Raw genomic sequence first — 20,484 nt, 5'->3', positions numbered from 1 at the left:
GCTGTGAACTTATTCTTTCTTGCCCCTGATACAATGACAAAAATGTAAACCTGTTTGTACTTTACTATAGAATGACAGAAAAGTTGCAATTGTACAGTTAAGGGGTGGGGGAGCGCAGTGCTTGGGGGAGATACATATAAATTGAAGCTCTTGCAGTAGCCGGCAAGCCTGGGCTATTGGAGCTCTTGTCTGTTTGAGTAAGTGGAACGTCCAGCTGGCTGATAAGTTGTTTGTGGAGTTAAATGAGTAAATCTTGAATGAAATGCAGGTCAAGACATTTAAATCTATTTGACATAAGCAAGTTTTTTCACACTAGATATGCCCATACTCTTGGTACACATACCATTTAGAAGACAGGTATCAGCATAGGTGCCAATTACATCAAGATTTCATTAGACTATCCAGCATCCCTGCTTTTTACACTAGCAATGCCTTGTCATCATGTTTTAATGGTTTTGATTGTAAGTCTCTAGTGAATAACTTGATGCATTTATATTACAAAACTGCTTCTTCTTCAAGCGACTGTGTAATAACTTTGTGCAAACCTGCCCTGGGAAAGGTCTAGGCCAATGCTGTGACAATCTGCTGACCTGTGTGGTCTGGCTAAGTGGCACCAACACTACCAAAGGCAGCTATTTATATTGCTGCCTTGCTCTGTTGGTCCAAGTGGAATCCAGGGAAACTGTCTCTTTATGGTGGCCAAGGCTCTTTCTGAGTTAGTCGCACTGCTCTATTTATCTCACAGTGTTGGGCTTGCTCCGAGTAAACATTAATGTTTGGTGAACAACCCTGTGAGCAGTTCTCATACAGCAGCAGCTGACAGAATGTTTGCACCTGATGTGCACAGGTTGACAAGGAAATGAACACGGAGGAGGCTGTGATGGAGTGTGTGGCTGTCAGGCCTAAGGACAGGACCAACCTGAACAATAGGCAAAAGCATTTTGTGAGGAACAGTATGATTGTAAGATCCCAAACCTTTTCTCCAGGAGAAAGAAATCAGTACATTTGCAGGGTAAGAAACTCTACTTAATTGTATTGATAGCAATTCACAATTGTTTGTTTCATACACAATATTTTCTATATATGTTTGTAAAATCTATGAACCTTTGCTTCCAGCAACAAGGGCGTTATGTCACAGGGCCATAGCACATAATTTTCCTTCCATCATGGATAGAATGTATAAGCTGCATGCCTGTGCTTCCCTGTAACATGTTCCCTGTGTGAGTATCTCCATGACAGGAGCATGTGTTTGTAGAATGGGCCCTAGTATGTGTACATGCAGATGTGCATATTATGAAAGTGATCTCAGCATCCTTTTACTGGCAAGTATGAATTTGTTTAGACCTACATACCAAACTCATGCTGTGTTTCTCCCATTTAAACACTGTCGAATCATAAAATTATAAAACTGTTATGACCGGGATGGGAGGAGTGTGCGAATTATTAAGCCCCACTACTCCACAGGCTGTACCATTCATTTAAATGTTTAATTTTCTCACCAAAATGGCCAGTTGTGTACCTAAACCTCTAGTTCCCAGAAGAAAAGAGTCTGACCTGGCTTCTTTCAAAAACTCAGAATGATTCATTTATTTTAAAACAAAATTTCTTTTATCAAGTTGCAAGTACTGGTTATAACACAATTGTAATTAGGAAGTATAACTATCTATCTCTTCCTAAAGAATTCCCCCAACACGCACACAGACAGACACACAGACAGACAAAGGACAAACAGATAGAGTCTCTCTGCAAAGATGGGCTTTGGAGGATGGGCATTATAGAATAAAGGATAAAATCCACAGGATCTCAACACTGTTGACCTGGAGTTCTCTCGTGTGAAGACAGGCCACTGGTCGCGGTGGATGCCTGGACATTCTCACCACTGGTCTTAGCTTTGCAGGTCCAAGTACAGACTGGTTACGCTCAGATGAGGGTTCTCTGGCTACAGGTTGATAGCCACACTCTATTTTAGGCAAGTTAGAGAGACGGAGCCTGTCAAGATGGCCTTCTTTCCTCAACTTGTTCTCCAACAACTGCCTTCCAAACCAGCAGGTTCACAACTTAAGTTTTATTTCTCTCTCTCCCATGTGACTGCCTTTTTTGTCTCCCAGCTTTTCATGAAGTGCTTTGCAGTTCAACACAAACAAATAACTCTTTCTCAAGTACCATTTGGTCAGGTGATTTCTTGGAAGAGGCCTGCTTACAAGACAGTTCCAAGGTGAACTTAAGACTTTAAAAAAAAAATCCCAGGTTAGCATCCAGATAACCAGATCATTCCAGGTATTTCCATTTTGTAAAGGAAAATTTCAGTCTTGAGAGGTATGATTCTAACACAACACAGAATGAGGACATTCAGACCATCAAGCCTGTGCCAGCTGTTTGAGAAAACTGTCCAATTAGTTCAATTCTTCAGCACTTTCTCCACAGCCCTGCCAATTTTTCCTGCTCGAGTATTTATCCAGTTCCTTTTTGAAAGTTATTATTGAATCTGCTTATCCATCCTTTCACACAATGCACTCCAAATCATAACAACTTGCAGCATAAAAAAAAAATTCCCCCCATTACCAATTACTTTAAATCTTTGTCCTTTGGTTACCAACCTGTCTGCCGCTGGAAACAGTTTCTCTTTATTTGCTCTGACAGAATCCTTAATGATTTTGAACTCCTCTATTAAACCACACCCTAATCATCACTGCTCCAAAGAGAAGAAGCCAGATTCTCCATGCTGTCCACTTAACTGAAGTCCCACATCCCTGAAACCATTCACTGTCACTTACAATCTCAAACTTCCTCAGGATGACTTTTAACGTGTTTCCTTAGCTTATTTTTACCAGTGAACTTGTGGTTCAACATCCCTGAGTAGATCAAAGGAATAAACAGATGCTGTTTTACCTCCTTGTTCTTCATTATTATGGCACTATCAACAGGGAGCAGCACTGAATACAGACCACAATTGTGCAGCCAGCAGCATGACATTCAAGGCTATGGGCCAAGTGCCGGTAAATGGGATTAGGTAGGTAGGTCAGGTGTTTTTCAAGTGCCGATGCAGACTCGATGGGCTGAAGGGCCTCTTCTGCACTCTGATTCTGAGAGTTTATGGTAGAGTCAGAATTAAGACAAAAGTGTAATCAGGGAAGGGAATTCTTGCAATATCATCCTAGCTACAGCTGCAAAATGTGCTATGATTGTACTGGTCATAATAATGGGACTGGGGGAATGCTGTGAAGGTTCTGAGGGATTTGACAGTATTAAACTTTGAATTGGTGCGTCCACAATCACATTTTTAATCCTTATGCTTCAACAATGTTTACAATTCCATAATAGGATGATTAGCTTGACTATAGAGGACCTATTAGATGCCTGAAATATGAGTTACATTTGAAAATTTTGTGCAGCCATTCAGAAAATTCATCCGTATTATATGATTAATGCACAAAGAAGAACTTTGCATAATAATAGATGCTTACAAGTTTGTTTTGGGAATGGGTTGTTGCAACCAGTTAACACGCTGTCCTTTCACCCCTGAGGCCTTTTGAATCCAGCCCAGAACGTTGAGATGAAAGTCTTGTTTTGCTGCTGACTGTCAAGTTTGCACATGAAATGAGTTGGGAAATCTTTATGTAGCTCCTATCAGACATGGATGTAAAACACAAAGCTGTCCAGGAATAAAGTGGCAGATTCACTCTCTGAGACCAAAAGTATGTCTGGTACATTCATCAAAGGACTGAAGGTCCATTTTTAGGACAGAATAGAGGAATCTTTACTCTACTTCAGGTCTTTGTTATACCTGAGTTGGAAGTGCTTGATGCTAACACCTACAGTATGTATATTTGAACATCATTCACTGTGGGTGTAGGCTACATTTTTTGCTTTAACACCCTTTGTTTTCTCCATCAACAGTTGAATCGAAGTGACAGTGACAGCTCAACATTAGCCAAAAGGTCGCCTTTCGTGCGTAATGCCATGGAACGGCGAAGCTTGCGAGTTAAAAGGGTATGTCTTATTAATAATTCGCAAAAATGTGCATATTATTGGAAAGAGTAAATCTTACCTCAGAAAATTATTAGGAAAGTTCTTTGGGATTGTGCCAACATATTCTGCCATAGAAGAATGGGATCTGGATTGTAACCAGCCTGTGAGCTGCCTGAAGACAGTCATTGTAATATCATGCTCGGCATGGCTGCAAAATATGTTGGAGTTGTAATGGGTAAAATAGTGGGACTGGGGGCATGTTCTGAATGATTTAACGGTTTCAAACTTTGAATAGGTGCATCCGCAATCACACTTTTAATTCTTATGTTCAACAGTGTATACAATTGCACAGTAGGGTTATCAGTTTGATTATAGATTAAATGTCTAAAACATTGGGTATATTTGGTACTTTTACATAGTAAATCAATATGATTAATACACTAAAAATAGTTCAACGAGGATCATTTTACAATTCTGCTCTCTTGGCACAATGAAAGGACATATTGGGAATTTGATATATTGGTGCTCAATCTGCTGTCTTCATGATATTTTGCTTATTATAATTTACCAGAAATTCATAGATTTCATAGGTTGCCTGTGCCCCTATTTATTTTCCAATAATCAATATAACAATATCAGCTCCTAACAGATGTAATTGCTTTCAATGAATAGCTCCCAAAGCTTTGAATTTGTTGACACATCAGCAGTAATTGCTAAGGGAAATGCAGTGTTGGAGAGTTAAAATAGATCCATAGAATTTAAAGCCAATAAGGTAATTTTGATCCTCTTTAAACAGTATTAAGGAGGTAACATGTCAAACAAGGATGTTCAGTTTTGGTTACTGTAGTTACAAAAGGACATGGGGGTTAGTGAGTCTAAAGAAACAGTTCCGGGTTTCAGATTATTGGAAACACTGAAAGTAAGTGAAGGAAGTTCCGTCGTTTCGCACTGGGAAAATAATATGTGTGTGGAGGGGGAATCATGATCCACATCTTTACAATCATGAAGGCAACAGTGGATCTGTACAGATACATTTAGTATGGGAAGAAGGAAATACAAGGGATATAATGACTAGATGAGACAAAGAAGCAACAATTTCAGCATCAGAGTGCTAATTTTATGAATGGATATTCACGCTGGGGAGATCATACATCACACAGGTTGCACATATTAGAAAAGATGGTGCACTGCCTATGATTTCCCATATGGATAGAAAATCATGGTCAGAGCATCTCTGATTTCCAACATGTGCAGCCCAAGAGTCCCTACTGGGAGACCACACTCATTTCTTGACAAAGTGGGGTTCTTAGCTAATTGCAACCCCTTAAAGAGTCTTAACTTGTGGAGTAATGCAGAGAATGCCACTCTGTTAAACAGTCAAAAAAAATTCAGAAAAAGATTCCAGCTTCACAAAGGGCAGGAGTACAGATTAGAAATTTATATGAGATAAACACAAAAATGATTTGTGCAGGACCTGAAACAGGCTGAGCAATGGAATGAGCTGGATGTGTTGAATGACCAGTGTCTGCAAGCTAGAAATTAGGGGACTGAGTGTTCCAAAATCATTTTAAATCCTTTATTCGATCTGTGTGAGTTTGCTTTGATGTCCCGACACAGACCCTCTGCCAACCGGTTGTGAGAAGAACTGCAGAGCACCCCATCCGCACCTCTCTCGACTTGGAGCTGGATCTTCAAGCAACACTGACGTGGCATAGTCGTTTGAATGATGAGCTACAAGTGCTCAGGGAACTGAAAAATAGGTTGGAGGAGGTGAAAGCTAAGGGGGAGACAGAACTGCCCACATGGGTGCTGGAGGATGACAGGTTCCAGAAGCTTTTAAAACAAGCAGAAAAACAGGTACATATTCTGCAACATATAAGCTTCACAAGTGTAACAAAATATGCTGTGATGACCCCTTTTTAATCTGATTGTTTTGTCTCTACCTTGATGTCTAATTCTGTATCCAGTTGTCTGGTACTGACTCTGATCGGCTTATTAAAAATGAACTATAAAATCCTTTAAGCACTTCTGAAAAATCATTAAATAATATATCTACAAAGAGCAATACCAACATCTAGTGACTGAAGATCAGTATTGCAACTATGTGGAATTATATTATTCCTACTTTTTAATAGCAGGAACTACTGCAATAGGTTAATATCCCAAATTGAAGACCTGAAGCCAGTGATTCAAAGGTAAATGCCAAAAAGGTGTAGGGGTGGAGTGGAAAGTGGGCTGGGGATTTGGGCAGGGTGGGGGTTGGAGAGGGGTGTTGCAGTTGTGGAGGTCTATGGTTCTGACTTGTAGGTGGCAGCAACTGCTTAGGTCATTGTGGCCACTGAAGAATGTATATGTAAGGAACTTTGCACTTGCTTTAGGTGGCTGCTAGGGTCACCAATTTAAGGTCAACATATTGTTGATCCCCAAAGTCTGCCCTCATTGTGGCTACTTTATTCCCGTAAAGCAGGAGAAATGAGATCCAATTTGTGTCCCTACATATCTTAGGAACATAAGGTCCTTAAGTTCCTTGACCCTGTTCAGCCATTCATTTAGATCATGGTTGATCTGTACCTCAAAGCCTACAGTCCGTATCACTTGGTACCCTTAACTAACACACATCTATCAATCTCATTCTTGAAAATTGGCCCACCTCACAACAATTTAGGAGAGAGAGTTCCAGATTTCCACTACCTTTTGCGTGAAATAGTGCTTTCTGATTTCCCTGCTTAAAGAGCTTGGCTCCGATTCTAATTCCCAATTTCACCCATGAGCGTATTTTTTCTGTATTTACCTTACTGAATCCCTTTTTCATTTTAAAGACATCAACCTTCTAAATTCAAGGGAATACAACCCATGTTTATGCAATCTGTCCTCACATTTGAGCCCTTTAAGCCACGGTATCATTCTGCTCGATCTGTGCAGAATACTCTCCAAGGTCATCTAAATTCCTTTGCTTCTCCGTAGGTCCTAACCTCTCGCTAGTACAAATATATTCTGATTTGTCTTTCTTGAATCCATGGTGGTTGAACCATGGTTGATCTCACACCTCCCCACATTGAAATTCATCTGTCATGGATTTTCCCATTCACTTAGTTTGTCTATGTCCCTTTGTAACTTGCTGCTCATATCTTTGGGCCACCTGCAAACTTGGATGTACAACTCTATTTTCCTTCTAGTGCCAGTAGAGATCCTGGGGAACACCATTCATCACACTCTGCCAATCAGAAAATGTTCCGTTTATCCCTACTTTCTGTCTCCTATCTCCCAACCAATTGCCTACCTATGCCACAAGGTTACCTATCTCTAACTCATTCTCTTTTCTTTGTTTAAGCCATGTTTTAAACAGTTACACATTCTATCCTGAGTTCAGTTGTATTTAATTTCATTATTCTTTCATGTGATTTCATTTTAGAATATTTCTGAATGTCCAAATAAATAGTACCGTAGGAGGCCTCACTATTTACTTTAATGTTGATATTCAAGGAATTGGTTTAGCTAGATATTCCCCTAAGGCCATGTTCTATTCTTTAGGAAGCAATTGCTGTATAAATACTTATCCAACTGACTCCTTGGGTGTGGTTCATTATTTTAACCCACGAATACCAATAGTTGCTCAAGTCAGATTTCTCCCCCACCCCAGCCTTTTTAAAGATAGCTATTGCATTTGCTTGCTTCCATTTCTGTAGTACCTTGCCAGTCCTCATTTACTCTTACATATCTATAGCCAGTTTCCCCACAAATTTCCTCCCTGCTGTGTATTGTGATTCAGGGGATTTGTTAATCTCAGTCACTAAATTTAACAGCACAGCCTATGTGCCAGTTCTGGCTTTTTAAGAGTGCTATCATTTTACAAAATCATTACAGCACAGAAGGAGGCCATTCAGCCCATCAGATCTGTGCTGGCTCTTTGAATGAGCAATTCACCTAGTGCCACTCCTCCACCTTCTCCCCGTAACCCTGCACATTCTTCCTTTTCAGATAATAATCCAATTCCTTCTTGAATGCCTTGATTGAACCTTCCTCCACCACACTTTCAGGCAGTGCATTCCAGATCTTAACCACCCGCTGTGTGAAAATGTTTCTCCTTGTGTCTCCATTGGAGTTTCCATTTCAGTCCCATTCTCCTGCTTTTTCCCAGTACCTTTTAAAGTTTTTCCTTGTCAAATTTTTATTGAATGCCCTTTTAAAAGGCATTTTGGATTTTTTTTTTTTACCATTGTTTCAGGTAGAGCATTCCATGTACTAACAACCCTCTGTGACCTCTCCTTTCATTCTTTTGGTGATGATATTAACTATACACCCTCTGTTCACCGACTACAACTCACTGACCAATGAAAACAGTTTTAACCAATTTACTTTGTCAAAACCTCTGATAATTATGCACACTTCTATGAGATCTCCTAACCTTCATTGACATGAGCCACAGTTTTTCTAGTCTTCGCGGGCTGGATATTACAGCATCCTGATGATGGGCTAGCAGGTGGGATGGGGACTCTAAATGCCATGGGCATGTGCCCACCGCCTATCATGGGGGAGGCCTGCCTGTGGGCCAGTTGGGGCCCTTAAGTGCCAATTAATGGCACCTTAAGGGTCTCAGCCTTCCACCACAGGGATTTAATTAGTGGCAGGGCAGGAAAGGCCCATGCCAAGCATCCAGCCTGGCAACTTTCACTGTATGGACTAGTGGTGGGCAAGAGGCCGCAGAGTGCCTCCTTAATGGCTCCCTGCACTACTCGCGGAGGCCTGCCAGCTGGCCTTGGTGAGACCCCAGACTTATCTCCAGTCCTGGCTCCAGCACAGAACACCTTCCTGCAGGCCTTGCTGCACTACTGGTAGTGGCCATCACCCCCAGTGGTATTGCTGGTACTTTAGAGCTGCCAGCCTCTGATTGGCCAGCAGCTCTCTAAGGTGGGACTTCATGCTGCTGAGGACTGAAGTCCCTCTTGAAGCTAATGAACAGTTAGCCAGCTGTTAAATGACTGCTGGGCTTTCCCACAAATTGGAGGTGGGCATGCCCCCAGATTCTGTGCGCGCAACCACCACTTCCAACGTACGATCTGACCACACATTCCCTACAGCCTATAGTCTCTGTAAGTCTCTTTTTTATCTGTTGTATTAATAGCCTGAGATTTGTCATTGCCCCTTTTTCTCATTGTCAATTTAGTTTGAATCTTCTATTTGTCCAAGGACCTCCAACTTTTGATAAAACACTTTTGATAAATCAAATATTTTTATTATTAATTCATGGGTTATGTGCATCACTGGCTAGGCCAGCATTTATTGCCTATCCCTAATTTCCCTTGAGAAGGTGATGCCTTCTTGAACTGCTGCAGTCCATGCGGTGTAGGTACACCCACAGTGCTATTAGGGAGGGAGTTCCAGGATTTTGACCCAGCGACAATGAAGGAACGGTGATATATTTCCAAGTCAGGATGGCGAGTGACTTGGAGTGGAACTTCCAGGTGGTGGTGCTCCCATCTATCTGCTGCCCTTGTCCTTCTAGATGGTAGTGGTTGTGGGTTTGGAAGGTGCTGTCTATGGAGGCCTGGTGAGTTCCTGCAGTGCATCTTGAGGATGGTACACACTGCTGCTACTGTGCATCGGTGATGGAGGGAGTGAATGTTTGTGGATGGGGTGCCAATCAAGTGGGCTGCTTTGTAATGGGTGTTGTCAAGCTTCTTGAATGTTATTGAAGCTGCACTCATCCAGACAAGTGAGGAGTATTCCATCACACTTCTGACTTGGTAAATGTAGTATACTTAAGAGGGCCAGCTGCGTGGGCCAATCGCCAACTCAAAGCTCTTCACCACTGAGGTCTTCCCCTGGATCTACTGTAACTTAATTGACAGTGATTGATCACTATGTCAAACAACAACTCCATTATTGTTGCATAATGTGACTGCCAGGTTGGAAGAAAGTGAACTAGATGAACCTTGGTCTTTATCTGAATTACCTGGAAAAACTCAGCAGGTCTGGCAGCATCGGCGGAGAAGAAAAGAGTTGACGTTTCGAGTCCTCATGACCCTTCGACAGAACTGTTGTCTTCGACAGTTCTGTCGAAGGGTCATGAGGACTCGAAACGTCAACTCTTTTCTTCTCCGCCGATGCTGCCAGACCTGCTGAGTTTTTCCAGGTAATTCTGTTTTTGTTTTGGATTTCCAGCATCCGCAGTTTTTTTGTTTTTATCTTGGTCTTTATCTGCCTAGCAAAGCAATAAGTAAAAACCACTGAAACATTTTGTTCTTAATTTTAAATTTTATGTAACAAAATAAATAATTGGGACATACACATGGGATTGAGATAGAAGCCAAAGTATCATAAACAAATGTTAAAAACAACAATTATTTTAAAAATGTGGAATTTTCTATCACAGTGGAGAAATTTGACATTCGGCAAATATAAAATTATTCTTTCAGGGCCAGTGAGGCTGTTCAATAATAATTGTGGGCTTATTCCACTGTTAAAAATTTAGTTACACCTCATTCAAGGTTTAATTTTCTTTCAAGGGCTTTTACAGAGAGGCTAAGAGCATAAGAGTGGAAGTTCTCATCAGTTCATTAATTACTAATTGATTGCAGTCTGGGGGAGCCTCAGCAATGCACCCTCTGGAGAAGCGGAGAATCACTGACAGCAACTTATGTTTAACTGCGAATGCGCGGACTCCAGGAGTTGCTGTCAGTTCCAGTGGAGTAATGGCAGTGGTCACCAACAGTTTTGCTATCATCACTGCTGCAAAATCTGGGCCGAGGAGTAGCTGATGAGTATCCATTTTTACCTCACATAAATTTAAACCACACTAAACACTACTGCTCTAAGGAATTTTCTTTCTTTTCAAGTTAGGTTTTGACTGATAGCAATTTAAGACACCTTCACATCTTTATCGAAATTGGTCATATATTGGCAACTTTGGAAATTCTATAAGGACAGATGGACAGTGTAATGGGAGGGTTTATGAACCTAACAACCATGTTGCAAATATTTGGTAAATTAGACCTTTGTACAATAAATGTGCTTTATCCAGGCTGAACAAACAAAAGAAGAACAAAAGCAGGAGTGGAGGGCTGAGAAGCTGATGAGAAAGGCCTCAAAGGAGGTGTGCAGGCTACGAGAGCAGAGCCAGAAGATGCCACTGCAGGTCCAGTCATTCAGGTCAGAATCTCTTTTTGCTCCTCCATTCCACATATGAAAACGGTTCACAGTTAGAAGAAGAGTTAAAAGAAGAGTACTAAGAAGAATAAATGGAGAGTATTCCATCACGCTCCTGACTTAAGCCTTGTAGATGGTGGAAAGGCTTTTAGGAGTCAGGAGGTGAGTCATTCTGACCTACTCTTGTAGCCACAGTATTTATATGGCTGGTCAATGGTAACTCCCAAGATGTTGATGGTAGGGGATTCAGCGGTGGTGAAGCTGTGGAATGTCCAGGGGAGATGGTTAGATTCTCTCTTGTTTGAGATGGTCATTTGCACTTATGTGACGTAAGTGTTAATTTTACAATGGACCATAGTGCTCTGGAATTCAGTCATAGGGCATTAATCAATATAATTGATTATAATCAATATCAAATAATTCAATGCGTTAAGTGTAACACTGAAACAACTGCTGCTAGGGATCCATCTTTTAAGTTTCTTACATTGGATCTTCCTGATGTCAGAGGAAGGGCCACTCTGGCTAGTAATGCAAAAGCTGTTTGCATTTACAGCCAGTGGCATTACATCTCTTGCACTATGGAGAGATAAAGAGGGTAGAGGTTCCTCTTCCTGTGTCTGGAGAAATCAGAAAATGGGCAAGAAAAAGCCTTGCCTTCCCTGACCTCGTGTTTCCTAGGGCTTCCACAAACAGCATTTGAGTTCCCGCAGTGGGCGCTGGAGACAATGAAAAACATGCTCCTTCTTCCTATTGACCCGGTAACAGGATGAACAATCATTGGTGGTGCTTTAGAAAATTAAAAGGGGTCATGCAATTCTCACAAGTCTCTGTTTCAAAACTGATCTCCAGAGCTTCAGCATCTATATAAAAGCCCATTTAGTGTCTCTGATGGCCAACTGGATAGTCTGTCTAACAGTACATTATACAGACTAGACATTTCCTGGTTCAATTCTCATCTGGTGTTGAGTTAGTCAGACCTGAGCCCAATTTCTGCTCAAGGCAGAATTTTCCGTGCACATTGGCATCGAGCGTCATGGCGGGCGCGAGCAAACAATATGGCGGGAAGGCCAAAAATCGGTTTCACTACATAATGAAACCAGTTTGCAAACGTCCACTCCATGGTGGGCTGCGTTTACCACTGCCGCACGTAGGGAACTTCATTTTAATAACACCTGCATATCATGATAAGCCCAGCTCACCGGAAGCATCCCCCACGTCAAGTTTATTGCCCACGTCGGCAGGAAAGCGCGCCAGTGCGGATCACATCTTGACAAGTGTGACATGCAGAAGTCGGGACTTACCATCAGGGACCTTGCACACATCGCGCCTGGCTGGATTATGTGCTCAAGTCTCTGGGGTTTGACTTGAACTGACTCAAAGACAGAAGTGTTACCACTGAGTCATGGTGGGGCAAGCAAAAAAAAAAGGGAAAAAAAAATAATGAACAGCGCAAACTAACCAATGGTTTTATCTGTTCATTGCAGGGAGAAGATGGCGTTTTTCACCAGAGCAAAGATCAGCATCCCATCACTACCTGCTGATGATGTATAATTAGTCTATCATGTAGATTACAAAGTACTTTTCAGCATTTTAGCAGATTTTGATAGTTAGCTGGCTAAAATCTTTTCAAACATTCTGGCAATATAGATAATAACGTCTTTGTAAAATAATTGTAATTGAATATCCTTGTATGTAAAAAAAAACATTTTTTTGTCAGAGAAAAACTAAAGTAGTGTAACTCTGAAGCAGTCATGCTAATTTTGTACAGTTTGTATGTATTTTTTGGTTTGCTTTTATTTTGTAAAGATGGGATACAGGAATGGTAGCAGTTCAGAAAAATGTATTCTGTTGAACAGCGCTGCATTTTAGAAGAAAACATCCCCACACCCCCACCCTCTCCCACCACACCTCTCCTGTTCAACAGAAGATATTGTATTCTTTGTCAATGTTTGCATAAGATCAGACTGTGATTGTGGCTGTGAGCCACGGAATATTTTTGTACAAGGGGTGTGAAGCTGTTGGGGTTTTTTTTTGATGTGTGTTCTTCTTGATTCTGTGACGACATTTTTTTGAGACCAGTGCTTGCACTGTATTCACCTCCCAGCTATGCCTCAAGGTTTTTTTTTTCCTCCTCCTCCCATCCCTTCCCCAAACAAATCCCCCCCCCACCCCCATATTTCTGTTCTCACCCCTGCACAGGGTGGAATGGCCTTGTTGGTGCTGAGCCTAAAACTCCTTCTTATGTGAACTTTACAGTATTTTCCATTGATCAATCTCAGTTGTTTTTGTTCTCTGGAGTTGGAGGCAACATCACACCTCTGTGACCTTGTGAATGTGTGCTGCTGCCGCTGCTGCTACTGCTCTTCCTTTCACAAAAGCAAAATTAATCATTTCACCCTTTAAGTACTGCTTTTAGTTTGGAGATTTTCAACTATGTACTTTTGATTGGAGAATATCTGCAGGGCTGGTTTTTTCATAAACTTCCAGCGATGAATATTACTAACGCAATTGGGGATTTTAATTGCATTGGTTGAGGTAGGATCTCTAACATGCCAGCTTAAAATATGTGATACATTTTTTTTTCTGAAAGTTTGTTTTTTTTAGAGCCGTTCCTGGAAACTCCCCAAAACAAGGGCATTCTACCTTTAAAATACACAGATCCTTTATTAATTCTATAAGTCCATGGAACTAGGCCACACAGACCTGGAAGACCCCAGATTCTATTCCCAACCTGTGCCAAATGAGTTAATCTCTCCCAGACCGGCATTTGCAGGTAGTTTCATCTTACCTGGTCATTATGTAGCATGAAGTTGTAAGCATATTCTTCTAGAATATATTGACAATGTTGCTACACAAAGTCACCAGGTAGAGAGGCAGGGAAACATAAAACAGGAATCCCAATCTTGATTGCTATCCTGTGAATCCCGACTAACTGGAAAGAGTACATGAGTGGATTTGAATGAGGTTGGATGCAGCTCCCCTTTCAACATCATCAAATGATCTGCCAACACTCACGGCCTAGGTTGACACATAACCAGTTGGGCAGAGCTTCCTGTTCAGGTGGGTACCATACCATGGTACAAATCAGTGGCTTCAGGGAGGAGCAAAGAAAATTGATAGGTGTGAAGAAAGGAATTAAACTCCCTCACACCCCATTTTTCTTAAGTACATTTCTGAATAAATGTAAGTAAAATATAAACCAAATGGCATTACAGGCAAAATAATATGTAGAATAAAAAATGTCCAAGGATGCAGTTGAACAGCAGCTTCCATGAACAATCCTAACTTTTCAAAAGGTTTGCTCTTGTGATGCAGACAACACTGATGAGGCCACATTTATGGCCTTTCCAAAAGCTATTGTTTGTACAACTGAGTGTCTTGCTAGGCCATTAAAAGTCAATTATCCAGAGTGGGTCTAGAGGCCCATGTGGGCCAGACCAGGTAAGAGTGGCAGGCTCCCTTTTCCTGAAGGACATTAGTTATCATTTGGATTTTTACAACAATCTGACAGCCTTCGTGGGAATTTTTCTGGTGTTAGTCAGATCACTGAATCCAGTTCCAAAACTGGTTGCAGCAGAATCTAAAATCGTGACTTCAGGATTGATAGTCCAGTGGTACAAACAGTACATCACTGTAATGCAAGGAACTAAGAGCTTTATCCTCTGATCATCCTTTTTTTTTAGGTTATATGTATAATATTTTAACTACATACCTTACTGAACAAAATAGGGTTAAAAAACAACCAAAAATGGATTGTTGTAGTTTCATCTTACCTGGTCATTATGTAGCATGAAGTTGTAAGCATATTCTTCTAGAATATATTGATAATGTTGCTACACAAAGTCACCAGAGCACCTCTTCCCCCATTGGGGTTGGGCAGGTGGCGGTCATTTGCGGGGGATGGGGTGGAAACAGAGGATGTGTACTGATAAACAAGCAGCATCAGGCAAAAAAAGCTGTCAAAGCTATAACTTTCTAAACAAGAGCTAAAGGTATCCCAGTGTCTGAATGTAGGATTTATTTGGGGGGGTGGGGGTGGCGGTCAAGTATTCTGCAAATACCTTGTTAAGTGCCATGTTCTTTCTATTAAATTGTTAACAAGTCAAACATACTGTTTAATCATGAAATCTTACAGCACAGAAACAGGTCATTTGGCCTGACAAGTCTATGACGGTATTTTATTCCACACGAGCCAACTAGCCTAATATCACTCTCCATCTCTTATGTCATGCCCTTCGATCTTCTTCTACTTCAACAATGGTTTGCAGTAGTCTTGACCACCCACTGTGAATCTTTTCTAGTGTCTAATCGGGTATATAAATTAATTCAGGAAGGAAAAAAGACTTGGGCATGAATTAATGACGAAATAGTGATGTCCTGCTCTTGACTATGGTATTTCTGAAGAAAAAGAACTGGACATTTAACTTCTGTTGGCAAATACCAGCTGGATAGCACTGGAGGCATGAATTGAAACGTGGCAAGGCATACTTGTGTCTCTCATGGTGTTCACTCATGTTTCAGGTTACCTTATGTTTCTGGGAAGATGGTGCCCGAAAATAAAATGCTTTTCCTTTGGATGTGTGCCATCTTCTTTCACATAGTATTACTCTCCTCTCCCATGTTGACAGTACTTTTACTGCAAGGACACCCTTGTTTTCTTCTATCTTCACTTGTATTTGACTACTAGAAGGTGTGCCACTAACATCTTAAAAGGTCAACATTAAGCTGGAAATTCTTTGACTATTTAATGTGGAGCTAAATGAAGTAATGAAGGATACTGTTTCAGCTTGCATGTGTATGTCTGATATGTAAAAAATGAAGTATTTACAGTGATATTCTTAGAATTGTGCCTTTTAAGCCTCCTGTTTATTTATTACAGTCTTATTTATGTTTTGTTCTGTGTAGTTCAGTTCTGGACATTTTTTCCATTCTTTTTAAGACTGCAGTTGGTATATTCTGATGTTTAGAGTTATTTTTGTAGGAACAGCTAAATATATTCACAGAATATTGGAAATGAGGAAAGCAATTCAATGGGTTAGCAGTTACTATCTTGCCACTTTTAGAATGTGCTTTGTATTTTTCAAAGCAGTACAGGGTGGGATCTCTGCACAAATAAATAAAGTTTCAGGCTGGAATTGTGAGTCTTCAAGACACTCTTCTGTCAGCATTTTATAGGATGTAATGGTTCATTCATTAAAGGCCTTATTATTAGTCTTGAATTGTTAACATTGAAGAAGTCAGGTTTTTGCATTTGAAATTAAGGTTTAACTTGTGAAGTAGGCTGTTTCCATCAGAAAACGTGTGGCAGCTGTTATCATAGTAGATATTCAATAAGGAAATCACTGAAGTCAAATTTGTTCTTGACATTTATATCTTATTTTTTGCTATGACACAATTTTATACAAAAAATTTCTTAATCTTTCTATACATCTATAGAAGTATTAATTTATTTCCTGCATTTTACACACTAATGTAATATATAAATGTAGGTGCACCATGGTAAACCATACTAATCAATGGAGTGCTAATGACTACAACTGACTTTACTGAATCTTCCGCTGTGATTTTTTTCTGTATAAAAATGAAGAAAAAAACTTTATAAGGATATTTTATCTTTCATATTGAATACCATTAAAATGAATATAAAAATGTGACTTATGCAGCCACAAGTGTTTAATCGAACAACATAGTCTTATCAAAGATGGTACCTGAAATGTTTCTTGGGGTCTTAATTCCAACCGTTTTTTTGGAAATTGAGAGAACACATTTGTCCTCAAATGCTCAGAACTGAACTAGCTAGCCGAACATGTTTCCCTCAGATTATGGTTTTCATTCTAATTTTAGATCTCCTGTAGTGTACAAATAAACCATCATGTTGAGTATTGTGGTCTATGCACTTTTCCACATGTTTCAGTGATTGATTAAAAAAAAACAATTTTTGAAGGAAGAAAATGTTTGTCTTTTTTTGGATGGGAAATTCCTTTTGTCACCGGGCTTTTCAGTTTTCAGAAAATAGTGTATTTCAATTTTGCTTTTAAAAAAAAATGAAACTATCTCTAATATGATTTTAAAACATGAAACAATAAAATAGGAGTGGGCTTGTAAAACTTGCATTGAAATACTGTGGAATGGGTGACATACGAGTTAGGAGTAGGCCCCTTGAGCCTGCTCCGTCATTTGATAAGATCATGGCTGATCGGATTGTAACTCTACTCTCCTGTATACCCCTATACCCTTTGACTCACTTGTCAGTCGAGAATCTATCTAACTCAGCTTTCAATGTATTCAATGACCCAGCCTCCACTGCTCCCTGGGGATGAGAATTGGACAGACTATAACCCCCTGCAAGAAAATCTTTCTCCTCCACTCTGTCTTAAGTGGGAGACCCCTTATTTTTAAACTATGTGTGCTAGTTCTAGTCACTCCCATAAAGAGAAACATGGGCCAGAAACTTACCTGTGTTGGGCGAGCTGGGCGGGAGCGGGTGTGGTGTATATACACAAGTAAATCGGGAAATGGAAGGGAGGGAGGGACTCAGGAAAATTACAATCACCAAGGAAGCATTATTGAGCAAATTGTTGGAGCTGCGGGCTGACAAATCCCCGAGTCCTGATGGACTTCATCGTAGGGTGTGGAAAGAAGTGGCTAGTTAGATAGTTGATGCATTGGTTTTAATTTTCCAAAACTCCCTGAATTCTGGGAAGGTTCAATTAGATTGGAAAATAGCAAATGTAGCTCCTCTATTCAAAAAGGGAGGGAGACAGAAAGCAGGAAACTATAGGCCAGTTAGCCTAAAACCTGTCATAGGGAAAATGTTAAAAGGTATTATTAAGGATACTATAGCAGGACACTTAGAAAAAGTCAAGGGAATCAGACAGAGTCAACAGATGGAACTTTCCCATACGACTGGCAGATTTCGTGGAGGGTGGGAGCGGAGAATCCAGTGGCAGGTAAAAAGTCAGAAGTCCGCAGGCGTAAAAACAGTTTGCAATTCTCCCAAAGGCGGGTTTATGGCAGGTCGGTTATCCTGCCAACTAGTGGCGTGAATCCATTTGCACTCATTAACATCTCATGAATGCTCATTAAAACAGCTGCTCACTGGAATCTTGTCATTTCTTCCAATCTTCCAGCAGGAAATTACGTCGGCCTTAAACCCGTTTGAAAAGTGGTGGTGTGCACAAGTCGGACCTCAGTTCGCTGGTAACTTCGAAGTGAGTGCAACATACATGGCCTACCTGTCATAGCGCTGTGCCAGTCTTGTTGCAATGAACGCCACACTGCTGAGGCTGTAAGTTTGGGCTGCTCCTGCTCTTTGCCTACATTTTGCCAAAGAACACCACTGTGCTGTGGTACTCATGCAGGCCCCCACTTTCAGAAACTAGCACTTCAACCAAGGGTGGGCTGTGGGGTGAGGGTGGGGTCGATGAACACGGGTGGGCAATGGACAGGGAAGGCTGTGGAACGGCAGTGAGCGGGAAGGACAAACACGAGGGGGGCAGCATGGAGGAAGGCTGTGGAATGGCAGTGAGGGAGAAGGGCCAACATGAGGAAGCCTTTCTGGGGTCATCCTCTAACTTCTTATTGCCACAGGAGTGAACAGGAGTCTGCTTAGAAAAAAAGGAGGAAGACCTTGCGATGAAAGCCAATGGCTTCATTAGCACTGTTAAAGGGCTACTCAGAACTCAGTGGTGAAACATCACAGTCACTGCATCTCAAGAGTAACACATAGGAATTTAGAATTTGGGTGTGCAGGCAATAGTGAAGGAGGCACAGCTGGATCATAAATGGCATTCCATCAATAAAGGCCTGTTACCTGCCAGCCAGATTTGACACTCCTAACGAGCCAAAGAGCATCCACTCATTGACCATGTTGTGGTGGTTGGAGTTCAATCATCTCAGTTCCAGGACATCACAGCAAGAGTTCCTCAGGGTAGGAGCCCAGTCACAACCATCTTCAGCTGCTTCATCAATGGCCTTCCTTCCATCATAAGGTCAGAAGTGGGGATGTTTGCTGACGATTGCACAATTTTCAGACCATTCACGATTCCTTAGATACTGAAGCAGTCCATATCCAAATACAGCAAGACCTGGACAAAAGCCAGGCTTGGGCTGACACGTGGCAAGTAACATTCATGCCACACAAATACCAGGCAACGGCCATCTCAAACAGGAGAGAATCTAACCACTCCAGCTTGACATTCAATGGCATTACCATTGATGAATTTCCAACCATCAAAATCCTGGGGGTTACCATTGACCAGAAACTGAACTGGATTAGCCATATAAATACAATAGCTACAAGAGCAGGTCAGAGGCTGCGACGAGTAACTCACCTCCTGACTCCACAAAGCCTGTTCACCATCTCCAAGGCAGAGTTCAGGAGTGTGCCTGGATGAGTGCAGCTCCAACAATACTCAGGAAGCTTGACACCGTACAGGACAAAGCAGTCCGCTTGATTAGCACCATATCCATAAACATTCACTCCCTCCACCACCAACACACAGTAGCAGCAGTGTGTACTATCTACAAGATGCACTGCAGAAACTAACCAAGGCTCCTTAGGCAGCACCTTCCAAACCCATGACCACTATCATCTAGAAGGACAAGGGCAGCAGACACATGGGAACACCACCACCTGGAAATTCCCCTCCAAGCCACTCACCATCCTGACCTGGGAATATTTTGCTATTCCTTCACTGCCGCTGGGTCAGAATCCTGGAATTCTCTCCCTAACAGCACTGTGGGTGTACCAAAACCACATGGACTGCAGCGATTCAAGAAGACAGCTCACCACCTCCTTCTCAAGGGCAATTAGGGATGGGCAGTAAATGCTGGCCTAGCCAGTGATGACCACATTCCGTAAATGAATTAGAAAAAAACTGGTCATTAATATGCAACATCAAAGATTGGAGCACAGAGCCATGTTGGGTCACTTATCTCAATAAAACTTTAACATCCTATGCAGGGCTCAAGATGTTACATAACTGCGATGCCATCTTGGTCCACCTCGATGTATGTGCTAGTGTCTCAGGGACAAGAAGGCATCAGCCATCATGCAAGTAGAGCAGGAAAAGCCATGAACCCTTACAGTTTCTGACCATTTCATCTTCTGAGCTTCACTTTCCTGCCCCTTGAATCATTAATGTCTTCAATGTTTCCTTTCAGAGAGAAGGCAAAATCACATATGGATCCAGGGCGCAATGCTGCCTTTGTCAGAGTCCTAATGCAATGGAGGAAGTGAAGGCAGCTCTGAATGCAACTCCAGCAGGAGGAACATGGTCAAGTGGAGCCACAGCCTGAACAGGAGGGTCAGGAGGAGAGACCCAGACAACAGTGGATACTCTGGCGCACTGACCTCTACCTCGCGGA

At 41.4% G+C, this 20,484-nt stretch overlaps 1 protein-coding gene across 2 annotated transcripts in view; it reads left to right on the top strand.

Annotated features, from left to right (window-relative positions):
- Window positions 1–17,059, top strand: part of LOC121277404 (protein WWC2-like) — a 251,113-nt gene extending 234,054 nt beyond the window's left edge. For both annotated transcript variants that reach the window (XM_041186832.1, XM_041186831.1), the window contains exons 19-23: window positions 848–1,012; window positions 3,898–3,990; window positions 5,587–5,826; window positions 10,991–11,118; window positions 12,600–17,059. In XM_041186832.1, coding sequence (XP_041042766.1) covers window positions 848–1,012; window positions 3,898–3,990; window positions 5,587–5,826; window positions 10,991–11,118; window positions 12,600–12,666 — 693 coding nt within the window. In that variant the 3' untranslated portion in view covers window positions 12,667–17,059. The remainder of the gene's footprint in view (window positions 1–847; window positions 1,013–3,897; window positions 3,991–5,586; window positions 5,827–10,990; window positions 11,119–12,599) is intronic.
- Window positions 17,060–20,484: the final 3,425 nt, after the last annotated feature.

This window comes from Carcharodon carcharias, chromosome 4 (assembly GCF_017639515.1).
Source record: "Carcharodon carcharias isolate sCarCar2 chromosome 4, sCarCar2.pri, whole genome shotgun sequence".
Lineage (NCBI taxonomy): Eukaryota > Metazoa > Chordata > Chondrichthyes > Lamniformes > Lamnidae > Carcharodon > Carcharodon carcharias.
The sequence above is the reverse complement of the archived record's forward strand: the minus strand, read 5'-3'. Positions and strand labels throughout refer to the sequence as shown.